The sequence below is a fragment of the Cupressus sempervirens genome, chromosome 10 (assembly GCF_028749045.1).
Source record: "Cupressus sempervirens isolate cs-2001-9-10 chromosome 10, ASM2874904v1, whole genome shotgun sequence".
Classification (NCBI taxonomy): domain Eukaryota; kingdom Viridiplantae; phylum Streptophyta; class Pinopsida; order Cupressales; family Cupressaceae; genus Cupressus; species Cupressus sempervirens.
The window spans coordinates 342444476-342461292 of record NC_143127.1 but is presented as its reverse complement, the minus strand read 5'-3'; the positions used below and the strand labels follow the sequence as shown (position 1 = coordinate 342461292).

The window sequence follows — 16817 nt, the reverse complement described above, 5'->3', positions numbered from 1 at the left end:
TCATGGAATGGGTGGCAAAGAACTTATCATTTTGTGCCTTTAATTATAATGTGGTCCCCACCTATCTTTATCACCTTGCTGCTTGCTCACGTTTTCTCTTATTTATTTATTCCATGGCTCTTATTTAAGTTTGTATTATTATATTTTCCTTCCCTATCCTATGAATTTCGGTCCTATTTAAAAATGCCCCCGTATGAAATGTCTAAGGACGATGTCTCTTGGTAACGTGGGCCCCACGACCTAAAGGGGTGGACATTTATTATTTATCCCAAGTGTAATGTAATATGAACTTTGTGTATATTTGACTTATGAATTATAAATGGATAATAGAATAATACAAATAATTTCTTATGACAATATTATTATTATTTTGAATATTAATAAATAACGAACTATTAGAAGTTTGTATATAAATGCTCATATACATTTGTTGATGTCATATTATTGAGTGATTTTTATTATTTTGTAGTATTATTCAACAATTCTATAATCTGATATTTTCAAATGGTATTAATAATTGTCATTTATATATATGTGTCTCTGGTGATATGTATTATATTATTATTATATTTTTCTTGAGTATTTTTTTATCATAAGTTTGGAATGTCATTTTTTTGGAGGGGTCATGACAAACAAATTTATGGCCAAGGTCTCGGAAGCAACATAAAGATCTTTGGTAGTTGCGTCGTATGATTGCCTGCGATACATGGCAAGTTGTCTACTATAAATGCAAAGAAACCTCTCCATACAAATGATGGTATCATTCCTCCACTGAATCCACCCAAAGTGAATGTGGGGGCAAGGCTCCAGATTCCAAACAGGCAAAATATGAACCTTAGTGGGATCATGACCAAGAAGTGACGTGTTAAGGAAAAATTGTTGAGCTGTTTGCCAGAGGATAGTAAATAAGATGGGATAGTGGTCTAACAAAGTCACATCAGTTATAGGAATGACAAGTAATTCATTATCTACAAAAAAAGGAAAAAAAGATTGAGCCGTAAGCATGGCACAATCAAGCCGCTTGAAAATCCTGTCAAATTCGATTCTAAATTGGAGAAAGTATGCCAAACCCCACCAGACTGGCGGCAATTAGCATTGGGATCAAAAAGGCCCAATTTTTTGTGCATGTTGTACCACGCCTCCCGTTCCCCAGTTGTCTATTGAAAAGGCAAAACCCCATCTTTGTCAAAAGCCAACTCAACCATATTGAAGTCCCCACACATAACCCAGGTGGCTAGTGGCAGATGATCTACCATCCAATGCCACATATGTGATCTTTCAACGGCATCATTGGGAGCATAAACATTAACTATGTCAAATGAATGATTATTGAATGACAGCAAAATCCAAAGAATTCTCTCTATATGGGGTCAAAACCATGCGAAATGACAGAAGAAATTAAACGAGGGGAAAGAAGAGTAACAACACCACCTCAACCAGCCTCATGCTAGGAAGAAAACGCAATGCTATCTGGCCAAATAACACGACAGGCTGAATTGAGCAGAAACCTAAAAAATTTAAATTCCTAAAGCCAAAGAATGTTCAGGGTACCAAGCCTATGTCGAGTATTATGAACAAAATATTTTCTAGGGACATCTATAAGACCTCAAAAATTACAATAGAGAAAATTCATGATAAAAAAATTTGCATGTCATCCTCGTCCCCAAGAGAGAAGCTATTGTGCAAATAAGTTGAATTAGTTCTGAAGCTAGGAGAAGTATCTCCTCCAAACTGCCCTCTGGGTTCTTAACACAGTCATCTGGGTTGCAGGACCGTCTCAATGATTGAGGCACGATCATGGAAGCCGCTTGCAGAGTGCAGACCAAGTCGGGCCAAGAAACACTCGCAAATGCCTTTGTCCCCTGAGAATGAGGGTTTGAAACAAGTGGTGACGAAAGTGGAACCACTGGAGTGATTGAAGTCAAAATCGAAACCACCAGGCCAGATTCCACAGAAGGTTTAAACAAAGCTGAAGTGACTTGTTTAGGCGCAAAGGAATTTTCACCCTTGCGCACCACGGTAGTCCATTCATCTTTTATCACAACCTCAACAAGCTCAACAAGGGCCTCCTTAGTGGGGGACTTGTTGAGAGGCACGGCTACAGGGCAATCCTTGATCTTGTGCTTAGCTAATTGACACCGATAGTAGGTGTTCAGCAAGTTCAAATAAAGCACCTTCTATGTGAAGGTGTGGGCTCCAATCTAGTTATCAATTGTTTCTTTAAGGTCGCGTGAAAGGTCAACCTCAACAGAAATCCTCTTTTCTAAGGACGGGCATTGAAAATTTTATCATGCTCCATGCACACCACCTTACCAAGAGTTTATGCAATGGCCTGAATGAATGACCAACAAGGGAGGGGAAGACCCAAAACTCAACCCAAACATGAACGTTTAGCATTTTGTCATATGAGACTATAAAGTCTCGACACCAACGTTGGAAGACCAATAGCGAGGACCTAACTATCCAAAGTCTGCAAGTAAAAACCGCATTCGCTGGGTAGGGTTTCCAGAACGAAACAGAAAAAAGCCTTTGGTGAGGCTTTGAATGCCATCCAGTTGAACTCCATGAGGAGTCCAAGCTTTGGCAAGCCAGTAATTCAGCATCTTTCAGGTGGAGTTCTACCCACAAAATAACCTATGAAAATATGCTTCTCAAGCCAAGAGCAGGCACTATCAAACTCCTGAAGATTAAGCACGATATCAAGGGAGGGCTTACCTGGTGAAACACTTTCATAAAAAACTTGCGAAGGCATTTGTTCGAAAGCACCATGAGGATCCGTCACAACATCAATTGTTGGGCCAAAGTTGGTCAGAGTCGTTATAAATCCCCTAAAGTTCCTGCAATAAATGTGGTATGACAAGTGCAAAGCACAGAGATGAACAGAAAAGGAGGGTCGTACAACATGCAAAATCCTAGCACAGTAAATCACAAAGAAACGTGAATCGGAATCGGATCGGAATCGGCAAGGCCGAATCGAATCGTGAATCGGCAATGAATCGGCAAATTTGAAAAAACCCTTTAAATTTAAAGATTTTAACAATTTAAAACTTATTTCATGCACCCTTTATTGAATATAACTTAAGCACACTATAACATCATCAAATAGAAGTTAAAACTTAACATACATAAACATGGAACATAAAATCCATCACATACGTAACTATGTTATCTAAAATGTAAATTGTAGGCTAGCTGAAGTAAATAGAAATCAAATGATCATAATGATTTAAATCATAGAATGTATGTAAGATGATCCATAAGACATCAAATCATAAATGTATGTAAGAATCTAAAGATCCATGAAAGTTTGAAACATATGTCTATCAATGATTCAGTATCAATATCTGTAAACAAAATATAAAAACAAGGCTCCAGCTCAAGCCTCAGGCTCATAGTCATCATCATCCTCAACATCATCCTCAAGCTCGGTTGCAGCCTCAGCCTCAGCCTCTGAGTATCCAGTCTGCCTAGTAGCAAGGCGTCTAATGTAGGTCCTAGAGGATTGTCGAGCCATATCTCCCGCATATAAGATGGGCTCACGAACGTCGCTAGGGCCTGTGTCTGTGTGTGCACGTGTGCGTCTACCAATGCCTGAAGAACGTGCTCTAGCTGCCTCAGCCTCTATATCCACCTGGTCAATCCACGCACAGTCTTCCTCAATGAAGACTGGATCTACAACCTCTGTGAGCCACTCTGATTCTGGATCAATCTCCTCCAGAATGATCGGAGAGGAGTCAGTGCCCAAAATTTGTCTGATCCTAAGACGGAGGTTGTAATGAACGAAGACAAGATCATTCAACCTCTGCATTGTCAACCTGTTTCTCCTCTTCGACTGGATGTGCTTGAACATGGACCAACTGCGCTCACATCCAGAAGCGCTGCTTGGCTGACTCAGAATACGAATGGCAATTTTTTGAAGTTTTGGGGTTGTGGCCCCAAACATTTGCCACCATCTATCTGAAATAAGGGAAAATAAAAATAATTAGTCTCATTTACAAATTACAAATTACAAGTTAACTCTAAAATTACATAATCAACTTTAAGTTTAGAATCTAGATTCATCAACATTGAATATATTATTTAATTTTTACCTGGCTGTATTGTTTCCCGAGCATCTATGGCTACCCTACTAGAGAAAAGTGGCCATTCTTTATTATTGAACTTATCAAGCTCAATAATTGCAGCACTGCTATCCTCATCAATACTCAACCTCTGGATCATTGTATATAATCCGGTGAGAACCTCCTCATCCGCCTTGAAGTCAGAACGGAAACGAAATGCCGAATTCAAAAAGTAAGCTGCTGCATGGATGGGTCTGTGGAGCTGATTCTGCCATCTCCTATCAATGATGTCCCAAATAGGGGCATACTTCTCCTGCACTCCTGCATACTGAGCTCTAATGGCCTCCTTGGCCCTATCCATGCCCTCATATATGTAGCCCATAGAGGGCTTCTCCCCATCAGCAGTTCGTAGGAGAGATACAAGGGGCTCAGTGGCCTACATATAAAGTAAAACAAAAATTTGAGTCAAAACTTAAACATAGAATAATTCAATAATATAACTTAAGGTAAAACTAAATCATTAAACAATTAGCATAGTAAACTGTAAAATATTTAATGTTAAATTGCAATAAAATTACCTTAAGGATTTCTCTAGCAGGTTTCCAAAAACCATCATCATCAAATATGCAATCCACCACATCTGTCCCTGCAGTGGTCGTAGCATAGGAAGATGAAATCCACTCCCGCCCAACAAACATGCTCCTCAAATCATCCCTTGATGTCAACAAGGACTGCAAGGTGATGAAATTCGAGGCAAACCTCGTGATCCCTGGACGAGCTAACTCTTTGTCTCCTGTGTACTTCCTCATTGTGCTAAGGACAAATGAATGATTATAAATAAACTTGCATATGTTTTTTGCCCTTTCCAAACATGACTTGACCCACTCAAGTTTGCCAATTTCCTCCAACATGAGGTCAAGGCAGTGTGCTGCACAAGGGGACCAAAATATGGTGGGGTGCCTCTCCATCAAAAGTTTGCCTACAACAATTTTAAGATAATTAGAAATTCAAATTTCAAACATGTTAGAACTTAGGAAACTTAGAAATTCTAAGTGAGAATTAGAAAAAGTTCAAAATTCAAATAAATTTATTTTCAAAACTTAAAAAGTTAAAAGTTTACCTGCAGCAACATAACTTGTTGCATTATCCGTCACCACTTGCACCACATGTTGTTCCCCCACCTCTGCTATAACTTCCTCAATAACCTCACATAAGTATGTGGCGTTTTTTACATGAGCAGAAGCATCAATGGATTTGAGGAACATGGTATATCCTACAAGTAACAAAACAACGAATTATAATTACTATTAGCAATCAACAAATCAAAATTTGAAATAGTCAATCACGATTCAAAATTATGTATGTAGGAAAGTGAATGATCAATCACCTCCACAGGATACAAGAAAATTGAGGAGTGTTCTTCCCCTCCTATCTGTCCAACCATCAGTCATGATGGTGCAACCCTTTTCGATCCACTCCTTTCGGTTGTCCTCAAGCTCATGCCTCATATCCTCAACCATTTCCTCCAGGAGGTATCCACTCAACTCAGCCTCAATTGGGGCTTTAAACCCCGGACCACAAATGGTAACTACATCTATCATGTTTTGCCAATAAGGAGTCCTGTCACAAATAAATAATGATATTGATTAGAAATTTAGATGTCAAAAACTAAAATCATAAAACAAATAGATATAATTAAAGTTTTACTTTTACTTCTAAGTTAAATCATATGTTTTTCTTACTATTTCTTTTTAATAATATTATATTAAATAATAGTTTTATATTAAATATCATAAATTTGGGATGAAGTTTAGAAAAAGTAAAAGTTCACTGAAATTTGAATCTCGTGGATGAAATTCGATGTATCCTGTGACTAAGGATGTTGCAGTAAACATAGAAATGACTACCCATCAAACTCATAATCTATCTAGATTCAATAGATAGATGCTGCAATTAGATTCAATAGATAAATGTTGCAATAAACATAGAAATATGTAATGTCACCATCTTTCTAGCACCTCGATAGAATTCTTAGCCTTTCACTCTCCAAAGGCTAAAAGGAGAAACAATGTTAAAATCAACTAATTATAAGGTTATCAATTATATGAACATTAAAAGATACCTTAATGTAAACATACGAAGCTTCTTGAAGGATCCACCTCTTCATGTTCCTAGAAGCTTCTTGAAAGACCCACCCCCTCATGTCTCTAGAAGCTTCTTATGTCTATAGAAGCTTCTTATGTTTCTAGAAGCTTCTTGATGGATCCACCTCCTCATGTTCCTAGAAGCTTCTCCTTATGTTTCTAGAAGCTTCTTGAAGGACCCACCACCTCATGTCTCTACAAGCTTCTTATGTCTCTAGATGCTTCTTATGTTTCTAGAAGCTTCTTGAAGGATCTACCTCCTCATTTTCCTAGAAGCTTCTCCTTATGTTTCTAGAAGATTCTTGAAGGACCCACCTCCTCATGTCTCTAGAAGCTTCTTGAAAGATCCACCTCCTCAATGTTCCAAAAAGCTTCTTGAAGGATCCACCTCCTCTTGAAGAAAAAGTATAAATAGGGAGGGGGACAATTAAGATGGAGATCATTGAGTTCTTGAAAATTGATTTGATATGTTCATTTGTGAAGCCAAGGTTTCGTCGACTTCTTGACAACTGATTTGATATGTTCAATTGTGGAGCCAAGGGTTCGTCGAGTACTTGACAATTGATTTGATATGTTCATTTGTGGAGCCAAGGCTTTCTACAAAGTTACATCATTGGTCATTGGGAATGATCACTCCCATTGATAAGCATAACTGAGGTGGTGAAAGATCCTCTGAAGGGTTGCAGCTGTTTGGGTGAGATATATTCAATCTTTCACATTAGAATAATTATCTTCAGATTTCATTGAGGTCAACTTGGTATGGGAGAGCTTCTAAAGAGCATTCCTCTATAAGCCAAGAGTCTTGGTCATCACTCAATGATTGTAATCAGTCATTTGCATTTTTATTCTAATACAATGTTTAGATGTTTTTGAAGACTTTGCAAGCATCTCTATTGTTACCAATTGAAGTTAAGCATATTAGAAGCAATCTGCAAGATGTCCCTTTGTGTAAAGTGTTTGATGAGGTCAAAAATCATAAATATTGGAATAAGAACTAGTAGGGGATATTACAAAATAATTGCCCATCAAACTCACAATCTATCTAGATTCAATAGCATGGCACATCTTTCCAGTTTAATATCCTCTTCTAGGAGGTATTCAGTCTTGGATGTTAGCATACTAGTGTCAAATCAAAGAATTACTCTGACAACTTCTCTCTCTTCTCATGACTTTCAGTCTTTACACTGGAACCAAAATGTGGTTGATGAAACTCTGGACACCCTCCTGGCCTGGGTAGGCACTTATTGTACATCTAGGGAGAATTTTCCAATGACTATTCCTATGTTTTTTATAACATTTTAGTAATGTTTTTAAATTTTCACGGAAGATACAGTTTCAAATCATTTTCAAATGCACTTTTCTGTATCAGACAGTGCTTTACAGTCTAGATATGACATGCTAACTTTATTGGAGATAATCTCTCATACTAACACCATTCTTCGGTGGCTCGGCATTAGTATTATTTTCTTACTGTTCATTTTTTTTGTTAGTCAACATCCAGCTACACTATGCTAAATTTGGATTTGTTTTCTTAAAATTTCAAATTGTGTGAAGAGCACTTCAAAACCTTACTTGAATGCACTTTGCTACAGCAAAAAACTAATCTTGCTTTAACAATGTGAGATAATGATAGCAAAGAACATACCTGCACTATCTCTTTCTTTTTATGGACTTCGCCTTTTGGTAGTGGAACATACTCTTCTGCTTCAAGATCAAACTCTGTTGCAAATGCATCACTTCTTCCGACCCTTTTAACTGCCCCACTATTTGCTTCTATGTATATTACATCACCCACTGTTACCTGTAATAAAGTAGATGATACTCCATTAAGAAAAATTCACACAAATAGATTATTTTAAAAATATATATACTTGTAAATTTGCAAATGCCCAAGCCAACAAATTCCATACCAAGTACATGAAACTTCTAAGGTGAACAAAATTAGAGGCCTTGGAATAATAAACATTAAATCTCTGTACTGCACATATCCATACCTTTTCCTTAATCAAAGCGTCATATATTGTTGGATCTAGCTTTAATTGTTTGGTGCCTTTCACAGTTTTCAGTCCAATAATGACATGACTAATACTCTTTCCATAACCACCTGTTGTGCTCTCTGTTTCCTCTGGTGATAGCTCTGTCACCTGAACAAGGAATAAAATTTTAGATCTAGAAAACCAAATAAGTTCATAAACTACAAAAGAAAAATTGAAATGATGCATAGCCAAAAGGCAACGTATATATAGCTACCACTAGTAACTAAATAACCCAAGTGTATAAAGTTCCTTGCCTCTCCTTCATAAACTTCCTTATTTTCTTTAATGCGAAGCCCAATAGCCCTCCTAAAGTTCTCCATGAGAACCTCTGTTTTCTTAACTTCACTAGAATAAACCTCAGATCCCACCATAGGACAGAAAGGAACCTGCATAGCAAGAAGCACTTCAGAGGATGGATCGAAGTTGCATTGTAAACATGCCATTAACCTGGGAGTAACAAAAGTAAGATGCTTATTAATTTGAAAAACTATTTGAAAGAATAATTTTTATTTCAATAGTTTATGTTTGGGATTACAAAACAAAAAGCATGATCACTGGCAGTCCTAAACTGCTACCTTTTTAAAATGGAATAGCTTCCCTAAAGGTTTATTATATCATGTCATTTGCATAGAAGGCTCCATTAAAACATACAAATATTACTTCATCAATAAATCACCACAATACAGCCACAAGCTGTCAGTTTCAGTTCATTTAGCATAACATCTTAAGCTCTTGTTGCCTTTCCTTGCATTTGTAACTGGTTGAGATGAAAGACTTGCTACATTAAGTCAAATACTTCATTGGTAAATCTGATCTAAATCACAAGAAGGATGTCAAAAGCAGAGACTAGCATAATATTGTGTGATACAATGTTCTTTATCTAAGGAGTGGTGTCAAACTCCGAATTTAGTGTGAATTTTAGATTAGAGGCTAAGTAACAAGTTTCAAATTTGAGTTCAACTTTGGGAAGAAAAAAATTTACATCAAAGTCAAAAGAAAAAACCACCATTGAGTTTGAAACATGAATCTACCATTACTTTTTTTTAAATGTTTATTAATATCTTGTATTATTTTTCAATATTATATTAAAATTTTACATTAGAGCCTAACAAACAAGTTTCACATTTGTGTTCAACTTTGGCAACAGAAAATATCAAATCAAGTTAAAACAAAAATATTTGAAGTTTGATGGACGAATCTAAATTTTTCCATTAGTTTTATTGGAACATTCATTATATGTTGCATTATTATTTTATAAAATTAAATATTTAAATGTTCTTAAAATCATTTAATATTATATTGAAAATTTAAAAGAATTCTATAAAAATTTAAACAAGTATTCGGCATATACATTGACAAGCTCGAGGCTTTTCTCTAGGAATCCTCACTCCCTGATGATGGTTATTATTTACACTAGCTCCTACTCCCCATTCTCTTAATTGCAGATGATGCGGTTTTCTTAGCCTCCTCTCTCGAGGGTCTTCAATAGCTTCATGACGATTTGGCTCCTTTTGTGACTTGAGACAGTTAGTTGTGAACATAGGGAAGGACTCGAGTGATGGTCTTAAATTGCTTGAAGACCTCCCATCTTCACTTCTATTTCCAAGGCCGTAAGATCAAGATTGATTCCTCTTAATCTTATCTCGGGGTCAAGTTTTCTGGACCATGTTTCAATTTGAGACTTGCCATGCAACCCAAGGTCAACAAGGGATTAGGCTCTCTAGCTATGTTCAAGCGGCAGTGCTTCAGACACCACTTTCAGGACATGACTTCTAAGTTGTCCCTTATGGACTCCTAGGTCAAGTCAACCATGCTTTACGGCTCATGTTAGAATTAATGAGACAGAAATAACAATTACAAACCAATATCAAAAAATAATAAATCACACAGAAAAGAACACAAGACAAAAAGATTTAACATGGTTCGCCCAATTCCTCAACGACATTGACCAACAACGAGTCCAATATTCTTATTATCCAGTGGTTACAACCTGATTACAATCTATAATCCCTTACAGCTCAATATTGCCGCAAGAAGCTACAATCTCACCATACATTATGAAATCCCTAACCCTAAGCCATTTTATAGAAGATTTTTGCTGCTTACAAAATTAGGGCTAGAATAAGTCATCCAATACAAAAAAAGCAAGGATAGCACCTGGGGCACTGCCCTAAGACCCTACAAGGAGCGCTACCCCTTCATCTCGTCTTGGGGGTACTGCCCCCAAACCCCTATAGAAATAATCTGGGACGAAACCGCGTCGAATAAAGTGGGAAAAATTAACCTCCTAGTCTAATTAGGCTCCACATCGCAACAGCTTAGTTGTTTTGGGGCCCACTCTCCTAGATACCGGTTGGGTTTTGGTCAAGAGAGTCCAGACCCTTCTTCTTCGGCACATTATTAGATGTCACCAGTCAACTCCGCACAACATCATTCTGGCTGAGTTCGATGATCATCCCTTCACGCTTGGAGCCATCTTTGATCTAGTCTAGTCCCTCATTGTCTTTGGGGTTTTGCGAAATCTGTTGATGGACGTCACAAATACTCTTACTTGGCCTACAACTTTTCTACGGCTATTGTTGGTACCCATCCTAATTGCAGAGCTTGTTGCTAGTACGCCTGGGCTTCTACTTTGTTAGGTTCGATTGAGATCGAGATTGATCATCTCCCTCCCTTCCAGTTCTCTCTTGATGCTCCCGCTCACCTCCTTCCCTCCCAGCAGGAGTTGAATGAGCATGATAGACTTGACATCTACAGATAGTATATCATCATGACTTGAAGCACCCCCCTGAGGGGTCTACAACTAAGGATGGCCTATTACGTCGAGCACTTTATGGGTATTCCAGATGGGGTCATTGTGCGCCCCTTCTACTTGTCATGGCATTGGAGCCATGCCCTTTGCATCCTTCTTCGGTTCCTTCAAAATCGACTCCCATTGGCTCTGTATCCAAAGGGAACACCGAAATGACAGAGCCGACTAGAATTGTTGCCTTTGAACCTTGGACGAGGTTAAGACCGAGATTCACTTTATCTTCATGTGTCCCACTAATTATCAAATCAGGGGGAGATTTTATTGCTTGTTTAGAGAGTGTAGATCCCTTTCATCTTTCTTTTAGTACATCGATCAGTGGTGTCTTGCTCTTTACCTTCAGGAGGCCACACTGCTTCAGGATGACACTTGTTGCTTCCCGTCGATGTCTCCTATTCAAGGATCGAAGCAGTCACTCGACCCTCCTCCTAGTCTTAGGCTTGTGGGGCTCCACAGCAAGTTCCTCTGGCAGCAGCACCCCACCTCCAACGGTATTATTATGAGACGATCTAAAGGTAAATATTTTCTTGATATTAATAGTGATCAATAGATCAATCTATACAAGAGATTGAACAATAAATAATTACTTAATTCATTCGATACTAAACAGAGATAATAGAAACTATCTATTTCTGTAATACCCTCCCTTAATGGTTAATCTATCCAGAGCACGAAGCTGTTAAAAGGCGTAAAAAGAACATTCTGTCTACTCACTGTGCTCTACACTGTTCATTGTGGGTTGAGAACCAGGTTGCTTAGATAGGGCAGCTAACTGCTTCCGAAATTCAACCTCCATATGCCCATACTTGTGACAATAGTTGCATTGAATGTTCTTTTTCCTGTAGCCTTCTGAAGCTAGAGCAAAAGACCTTTGCTGAGAAGACTATTGTGAACCTGAACCACCTTATCATTGTCATGATATTCAAAGATGGTTAGCATTTGTTGTTTCCATGTGCCATAATTGCGATTGTTGAGCTTTTGATTTCCCTCGGGCAAAGTATTAGTCAGAGATACCATAGCATATTTTTCAGTGAAAATCTATGAAGGCACGTATTTCAAGGCAAAGAAACAAAAGACCCAAAAATATGAAGAGGTACCCAGAAGAGTGCTCAAAAAACCCAGAAAGAACATGTCAAATTATGGATCCGCTGGCTCGAAAATTTAGGCACAAAAATCAAGGCACCCAAAAAAAATGCACGACAACCCAATTGAACTCTTGGAAAACCCACCAAAAATTTATAAAAAGTTATTTTTGATCTAGTACATAAATTTAGGGTTTTGAAAAAAAACGGCGCTGGCTCCAAAAAGGCTTCAAAAATAATGGCGGATTTACAAAAAAAACAACAAATTCTGGGTGCGAATCAAGACCAAGAGTACCCTAGATGCATCCAAACACTGAAAAAAATGACCACTTTATTAAAAATGGTAAAAATGGGCCACAAAACAGACACAATTTTCAAAGAAATTTGGACACAAGTGGCATAAAAATTTGGGCGCGAGTTGCAGAGAAATGACACCCAACAGACCTCCATGTGAACAGTAGAGAATAACACTCAATTTTCAGAGGATTCAATCATGCTAGTTGCAGATAGTAGGGCGTGAGTTTGCAAACCAGAATAAATCGCGTGAGTTACAGACAAAATGGCGCAATTTTTGGTAGAAAACCCTAGACGAGCCAGAGGTTTTGGAAGAAGACATGCATAAAAATAATTCCAAAAATAGAACGCAAATAATTTCTTGGAAGAAATTATAATTATTTTCGAAAAAATTTAGAGTATTGGCTCTAATACCATATTTTTTCCCGCCTAGGAAGGACCTCCAATCTTCCTTTGTTGGGTCTTTTGCTTTCTTGTTTGCTCTTCCTTGGGTCACCGTTTGGTGCTCTTGCTCTTGGCGGTGCCTTTGTTGTATGCTTTTAGTCCCTTAGACCCTTTTGTGGTCTCTTATTGGTCATTAATAAATTTATCTTATCTTATCTAATCTTATCAAGTGTAAAAAGTAGATCATGACACAAAAAAATTGCATACTATAACTTTTATACCATTAAGAACAAGAATAATGAACAAACTAATATAGAGAAAAAATAAGAGTAGGAAACTATTATCGGAAAGTTAATAACAAGAATAGAACTATAATTTTTCTTTTGTAATCCTCCCATTCCACTTCCTTCATCAGAGATTAATGTTTGTCTTCTGATCACAATTCTGCAAGGCATTGTCTCTGCATCAGCTAATCTCACCTTGCTCTTTGTTTACATTGCTTTCAATGTGTTGTTTTCATCTCTATAACCAGAGAAGAAAGGCTGTTGGCATGCAGCAATCTCCTTTGCTTTTAAACTTAGATCTTCATTGAGCTTTTTGTTTCAGACTATGTGGGAAGCCATTGATAACTTCAGTATCGAACTTGACAGTGGTGGTTCAAGTTCCATTTAAAAAGGTGTCCTGGCACCTTTAGTGCTATCAAGGCCATCAATTGCCCGCCAGCATACCCCGCCACAATGCAGAAAATAGGCAACATTTTCTGACAACAACAGGAATTTCTGGATCTCTGACATTTGAATTTCTTAACTCTACACAGCAAAAAAAAAATTGCACTTCTAATAAAATCCTAATTGTTTGTAAAGGTGAATAATATAGATAAATTTTGAACAACTGTTTGAGAATTGTAAAGATATTGGATGGATTTTGAACTTTTTGTTGAAATGTGCCCAACCGTGTGGCATAGATTACAAGGATAAAAGTTAAAACACATTTCCAACAAAAACTAGTTAAGCATACCAGAAGAAATTTGAAGATGTACAAACATTTCAGCTATCATTCAATTAAGTAGGAAGAATGACAAAGCAATATTGATATTTAAGGACAGTGTGTATGTGCATTTACATATGTATCTGTGTGTGTGTGGTGGGGAGGAGGGGAAGAGAAAATTCCAGTCATGTTTGACTCTTCAAAGCACATGCTATAATTCTTAATTTAACAATTAAATGAAAAACAGAACAAAAAATGATCCTCAGAATCTTTGGATGTGACAAGTCATAAAACCTAAAAAACAACACACGAATAAGACACATTCTGCCTGGTATTTAATATGATGATACGAGGATAAACAGAAATAAAGCAGAACTAAAAAGATTGTATTTTAACCAGTCCATAACGATCAGGTGATGAACTCAACAAAACAGATATCATATATTCAACTCAACAAATGTTCTCGAAAAGCCATTGTCTCCACACCTTAGGAAGATGTACTATGCAGTATCATATGTTCAACATGGTGTAAATGAACATATACACAAAGATTAAAATTGAGAAACCCTAGAAGGTGAAAACTCAAACTAGAGTAAGCATTTACTCCTCATACCACTATCTCTGTCATCTATAGCAATGTTACAATGTCATTGAAGCTAAATTAGAGCTATTATAATGCTTTGATACTCCACAACTGCTATACAATCCCAACTCAGAAATCTTGTCTTCTACACTTAGACTCTCCAAACAAAATGAAAAATGAAAGATACATTATGATGGGTCCACACCTTACTTTGTTTTCACCTTAGATACTACTGTCCTATCCTCCTATGGTGTCCAAGTGACAGATGAATATGAAATGAATTTATTTGAGTGCCAAAACCCCTCCATATTCCCATCCTCTGCCCACATGATGCTTATTTTCCCACTTCCAACAAACAGTCAATCTCACATTCTCCACGGTGATAACATTTTTGCAGTGGCATTTTAAGCTTTTGCTCCCAATAAAAAGTGGTAATTTGTGAAACTTAATAATTTGTAACTTTGCTACAAAGACTCCTAAGATGCTACAAATCACCTTAAACACCCCCACAACATGTTTACATTCTTATTTGTGTTACAATGGTACTTGCTTATATTAAACCAAGGAGACGAAAGCTCTTTAAAGGCAATATTTCTAAATGAAACAATCATGAACTGAAGACAGTAAAGGAAACTTCCTTGAGAAACTAAGATGACTATTAAAGAAATATTACGATGTTTTGAAACCTTCTAGTCACAAATGCATAGAACGCTCTGCAAAATGAGCTTCTTGCTGAGACCCTTCCTAATTCTGCATTTCTTCTAGGTATGGCCAAGATAACCACATATCTACCAACTTGATGTTGGGAAAATGAAAATTGTCCCTCCTAATAACCTAAGACACTGAGTTCAGCTTATGAAACTGAAACAACAATGAGGAGAAAATCACCAAAGCTGAATTGCTTTGGAAAAACAGTCATGATTGTGTTCAAAAGATCGCCAAAAACTTTGGCAGATGAGTAGTATGACCCACAACAGACTGCATGGAACCATGCTTTTGTGGAGAAAAAAAATAAGAAATCTCCACTAATGTTACTGCAGAACACATCAATGGAACACTAGTGCTTTGGTACGTCGGGATGCTAGAACGAGCTTTTGGGACGAGGTGGGGCCGAGAGCCTCAATTTTGGTAAGGCAAGGGGACGGCTACATAGGGAAGGTGTTGTATACTATGCATATAGAGCTTGAAATGCTAGTTATAAAATGATGTTTCAATATAACATACCAAATTGAAACATTTAGACATGGCAAAATTGCAATGCAAACCAGAATTATTGAACATTCACCATCATAACATGGCACATACCCAATAGTAACATTCGAAAATCAAAATTCAAATAGAAATTCACGTGCCCATACTGGCAGCGGCATGGTTGCAGAATGGTTGAGGTGGGGGTACTTGGGTACTACAAGTACCTGGTGGGGAGGTCCCAGGGATGGGTAATTCAAGGTTCTTTATTTATTTTTTATTTATTTTGGGGGGTGGGCATGCAAATCTTGGGGTTTCACTAGAAAAAATCAAAAAACCATAAGATAGTAACACTAGTCATCAAAAAACTAAGAAGCAATTTTAAAGAGAAAATCTAAAAACAAATTCTTAGGAGAAAGTTGCCAAAACATCACTCACAATTTTTTTTGGAATAAATCTAAAAAAACCTTCTTGCAGAGAAAAATCCTCAACAATTGGCTGGCACAAAATCCTAGACACGAATTAGCATACAAAACTTCATTTTTTAGGAAAAACACCACACAGTTATACCTAGGTATAATTTTCCCAAACCCGTGCAGAGTTCTAAGAGAAGTTATAAAACCCATCCAAAAAAAAAATTCAAGGAGAAAAGTTATAAAACCCACCACTATATTTTTATTAAGACAAATTAGAAAAAGCATCCACCAATTTTTTATGTAGAAAATTTAAAAAATCAACATTATTCTTTTCTGGACAAAATTAGAAGACCCATGCAAAAAAGTTAAAGGGAAACAAATTTTAAAAACCACGACCAAAAATATCCCGAGACAAAGATCTGAGATCACAAAAAAAGAGCAGAAACCCACAACTTTTAAGGAAAAAGCATGCAAAAAAAGCCAAATTTGAGCATAGAAAAAAAATTGAAAAAACCCTCAAACTGAAATGCGGGGGTCCGGAATTCCTTCGTGCGGATTACAACACGTCACCAAAAAGAATGAAACTCTCATCAAGGGGGAAAAAGTGGTGGAAAAATATAAGGAATTACTAGCAAAATCTAAGAAATTGCTTCTTTTCTACAACTTTGGAGGTTGTACGGGCCTTTGAAGGATCCGAGAAATGGAGAAAAACACAAACAATGCATTAAAAAATCATTGAAATAACACATACGATACAATAAAAATTCAGAAAAATGAAGCGATCATAGAAGAAGAAAAGCCCAAAATGTGAAAGCAAAGAAAGTATTGTGAGC

At 37.1% G+C, this 16817-nt stretch overlaps 1 protein-coding gene across 6 annotated transcripts in view; it reads right to left on the bottom strand.

Moving 5' to 3' along the window:
* LOC149533989 (ruvB-like protein 1) overlaps positions 1 to 16817 on the bottom strand; it is a 91671-nt gene that overhangs the window by 37509 nt on the left and 37345 nt on the right. For 5 of the 6 annotated variants that reach the window (XM_089807111.1, XM_089807108.1, XM_089807110.1 and 2 more), the window contains exons 4-6: positions 8496 to 8627; positions 8200 to 8349; positions 7851 to 8006 (exon numbers count right to left, since the gene is read on the bottom strand). In XM_089807111.1, coding sequence (XP_089663237.1) covers positions 7851 to 8006; positions 8200 to 8349; positions 8496 to 8627 — 438 coding nt within the window. Of the gene's footprint in view, positions 1 to 3193; positions 3958 to 4091; positions 4498 to 4639; positions 5041 to 5181; positions 5335 to 5448; positions 5682 to 7850; positions 8007 to 8199; positions 8350 to 8495; positions 8628 to 16817 lie in introns of those variants that run through there. The other variant, XM_089807106.1, reaches the window with a different exon arrangement.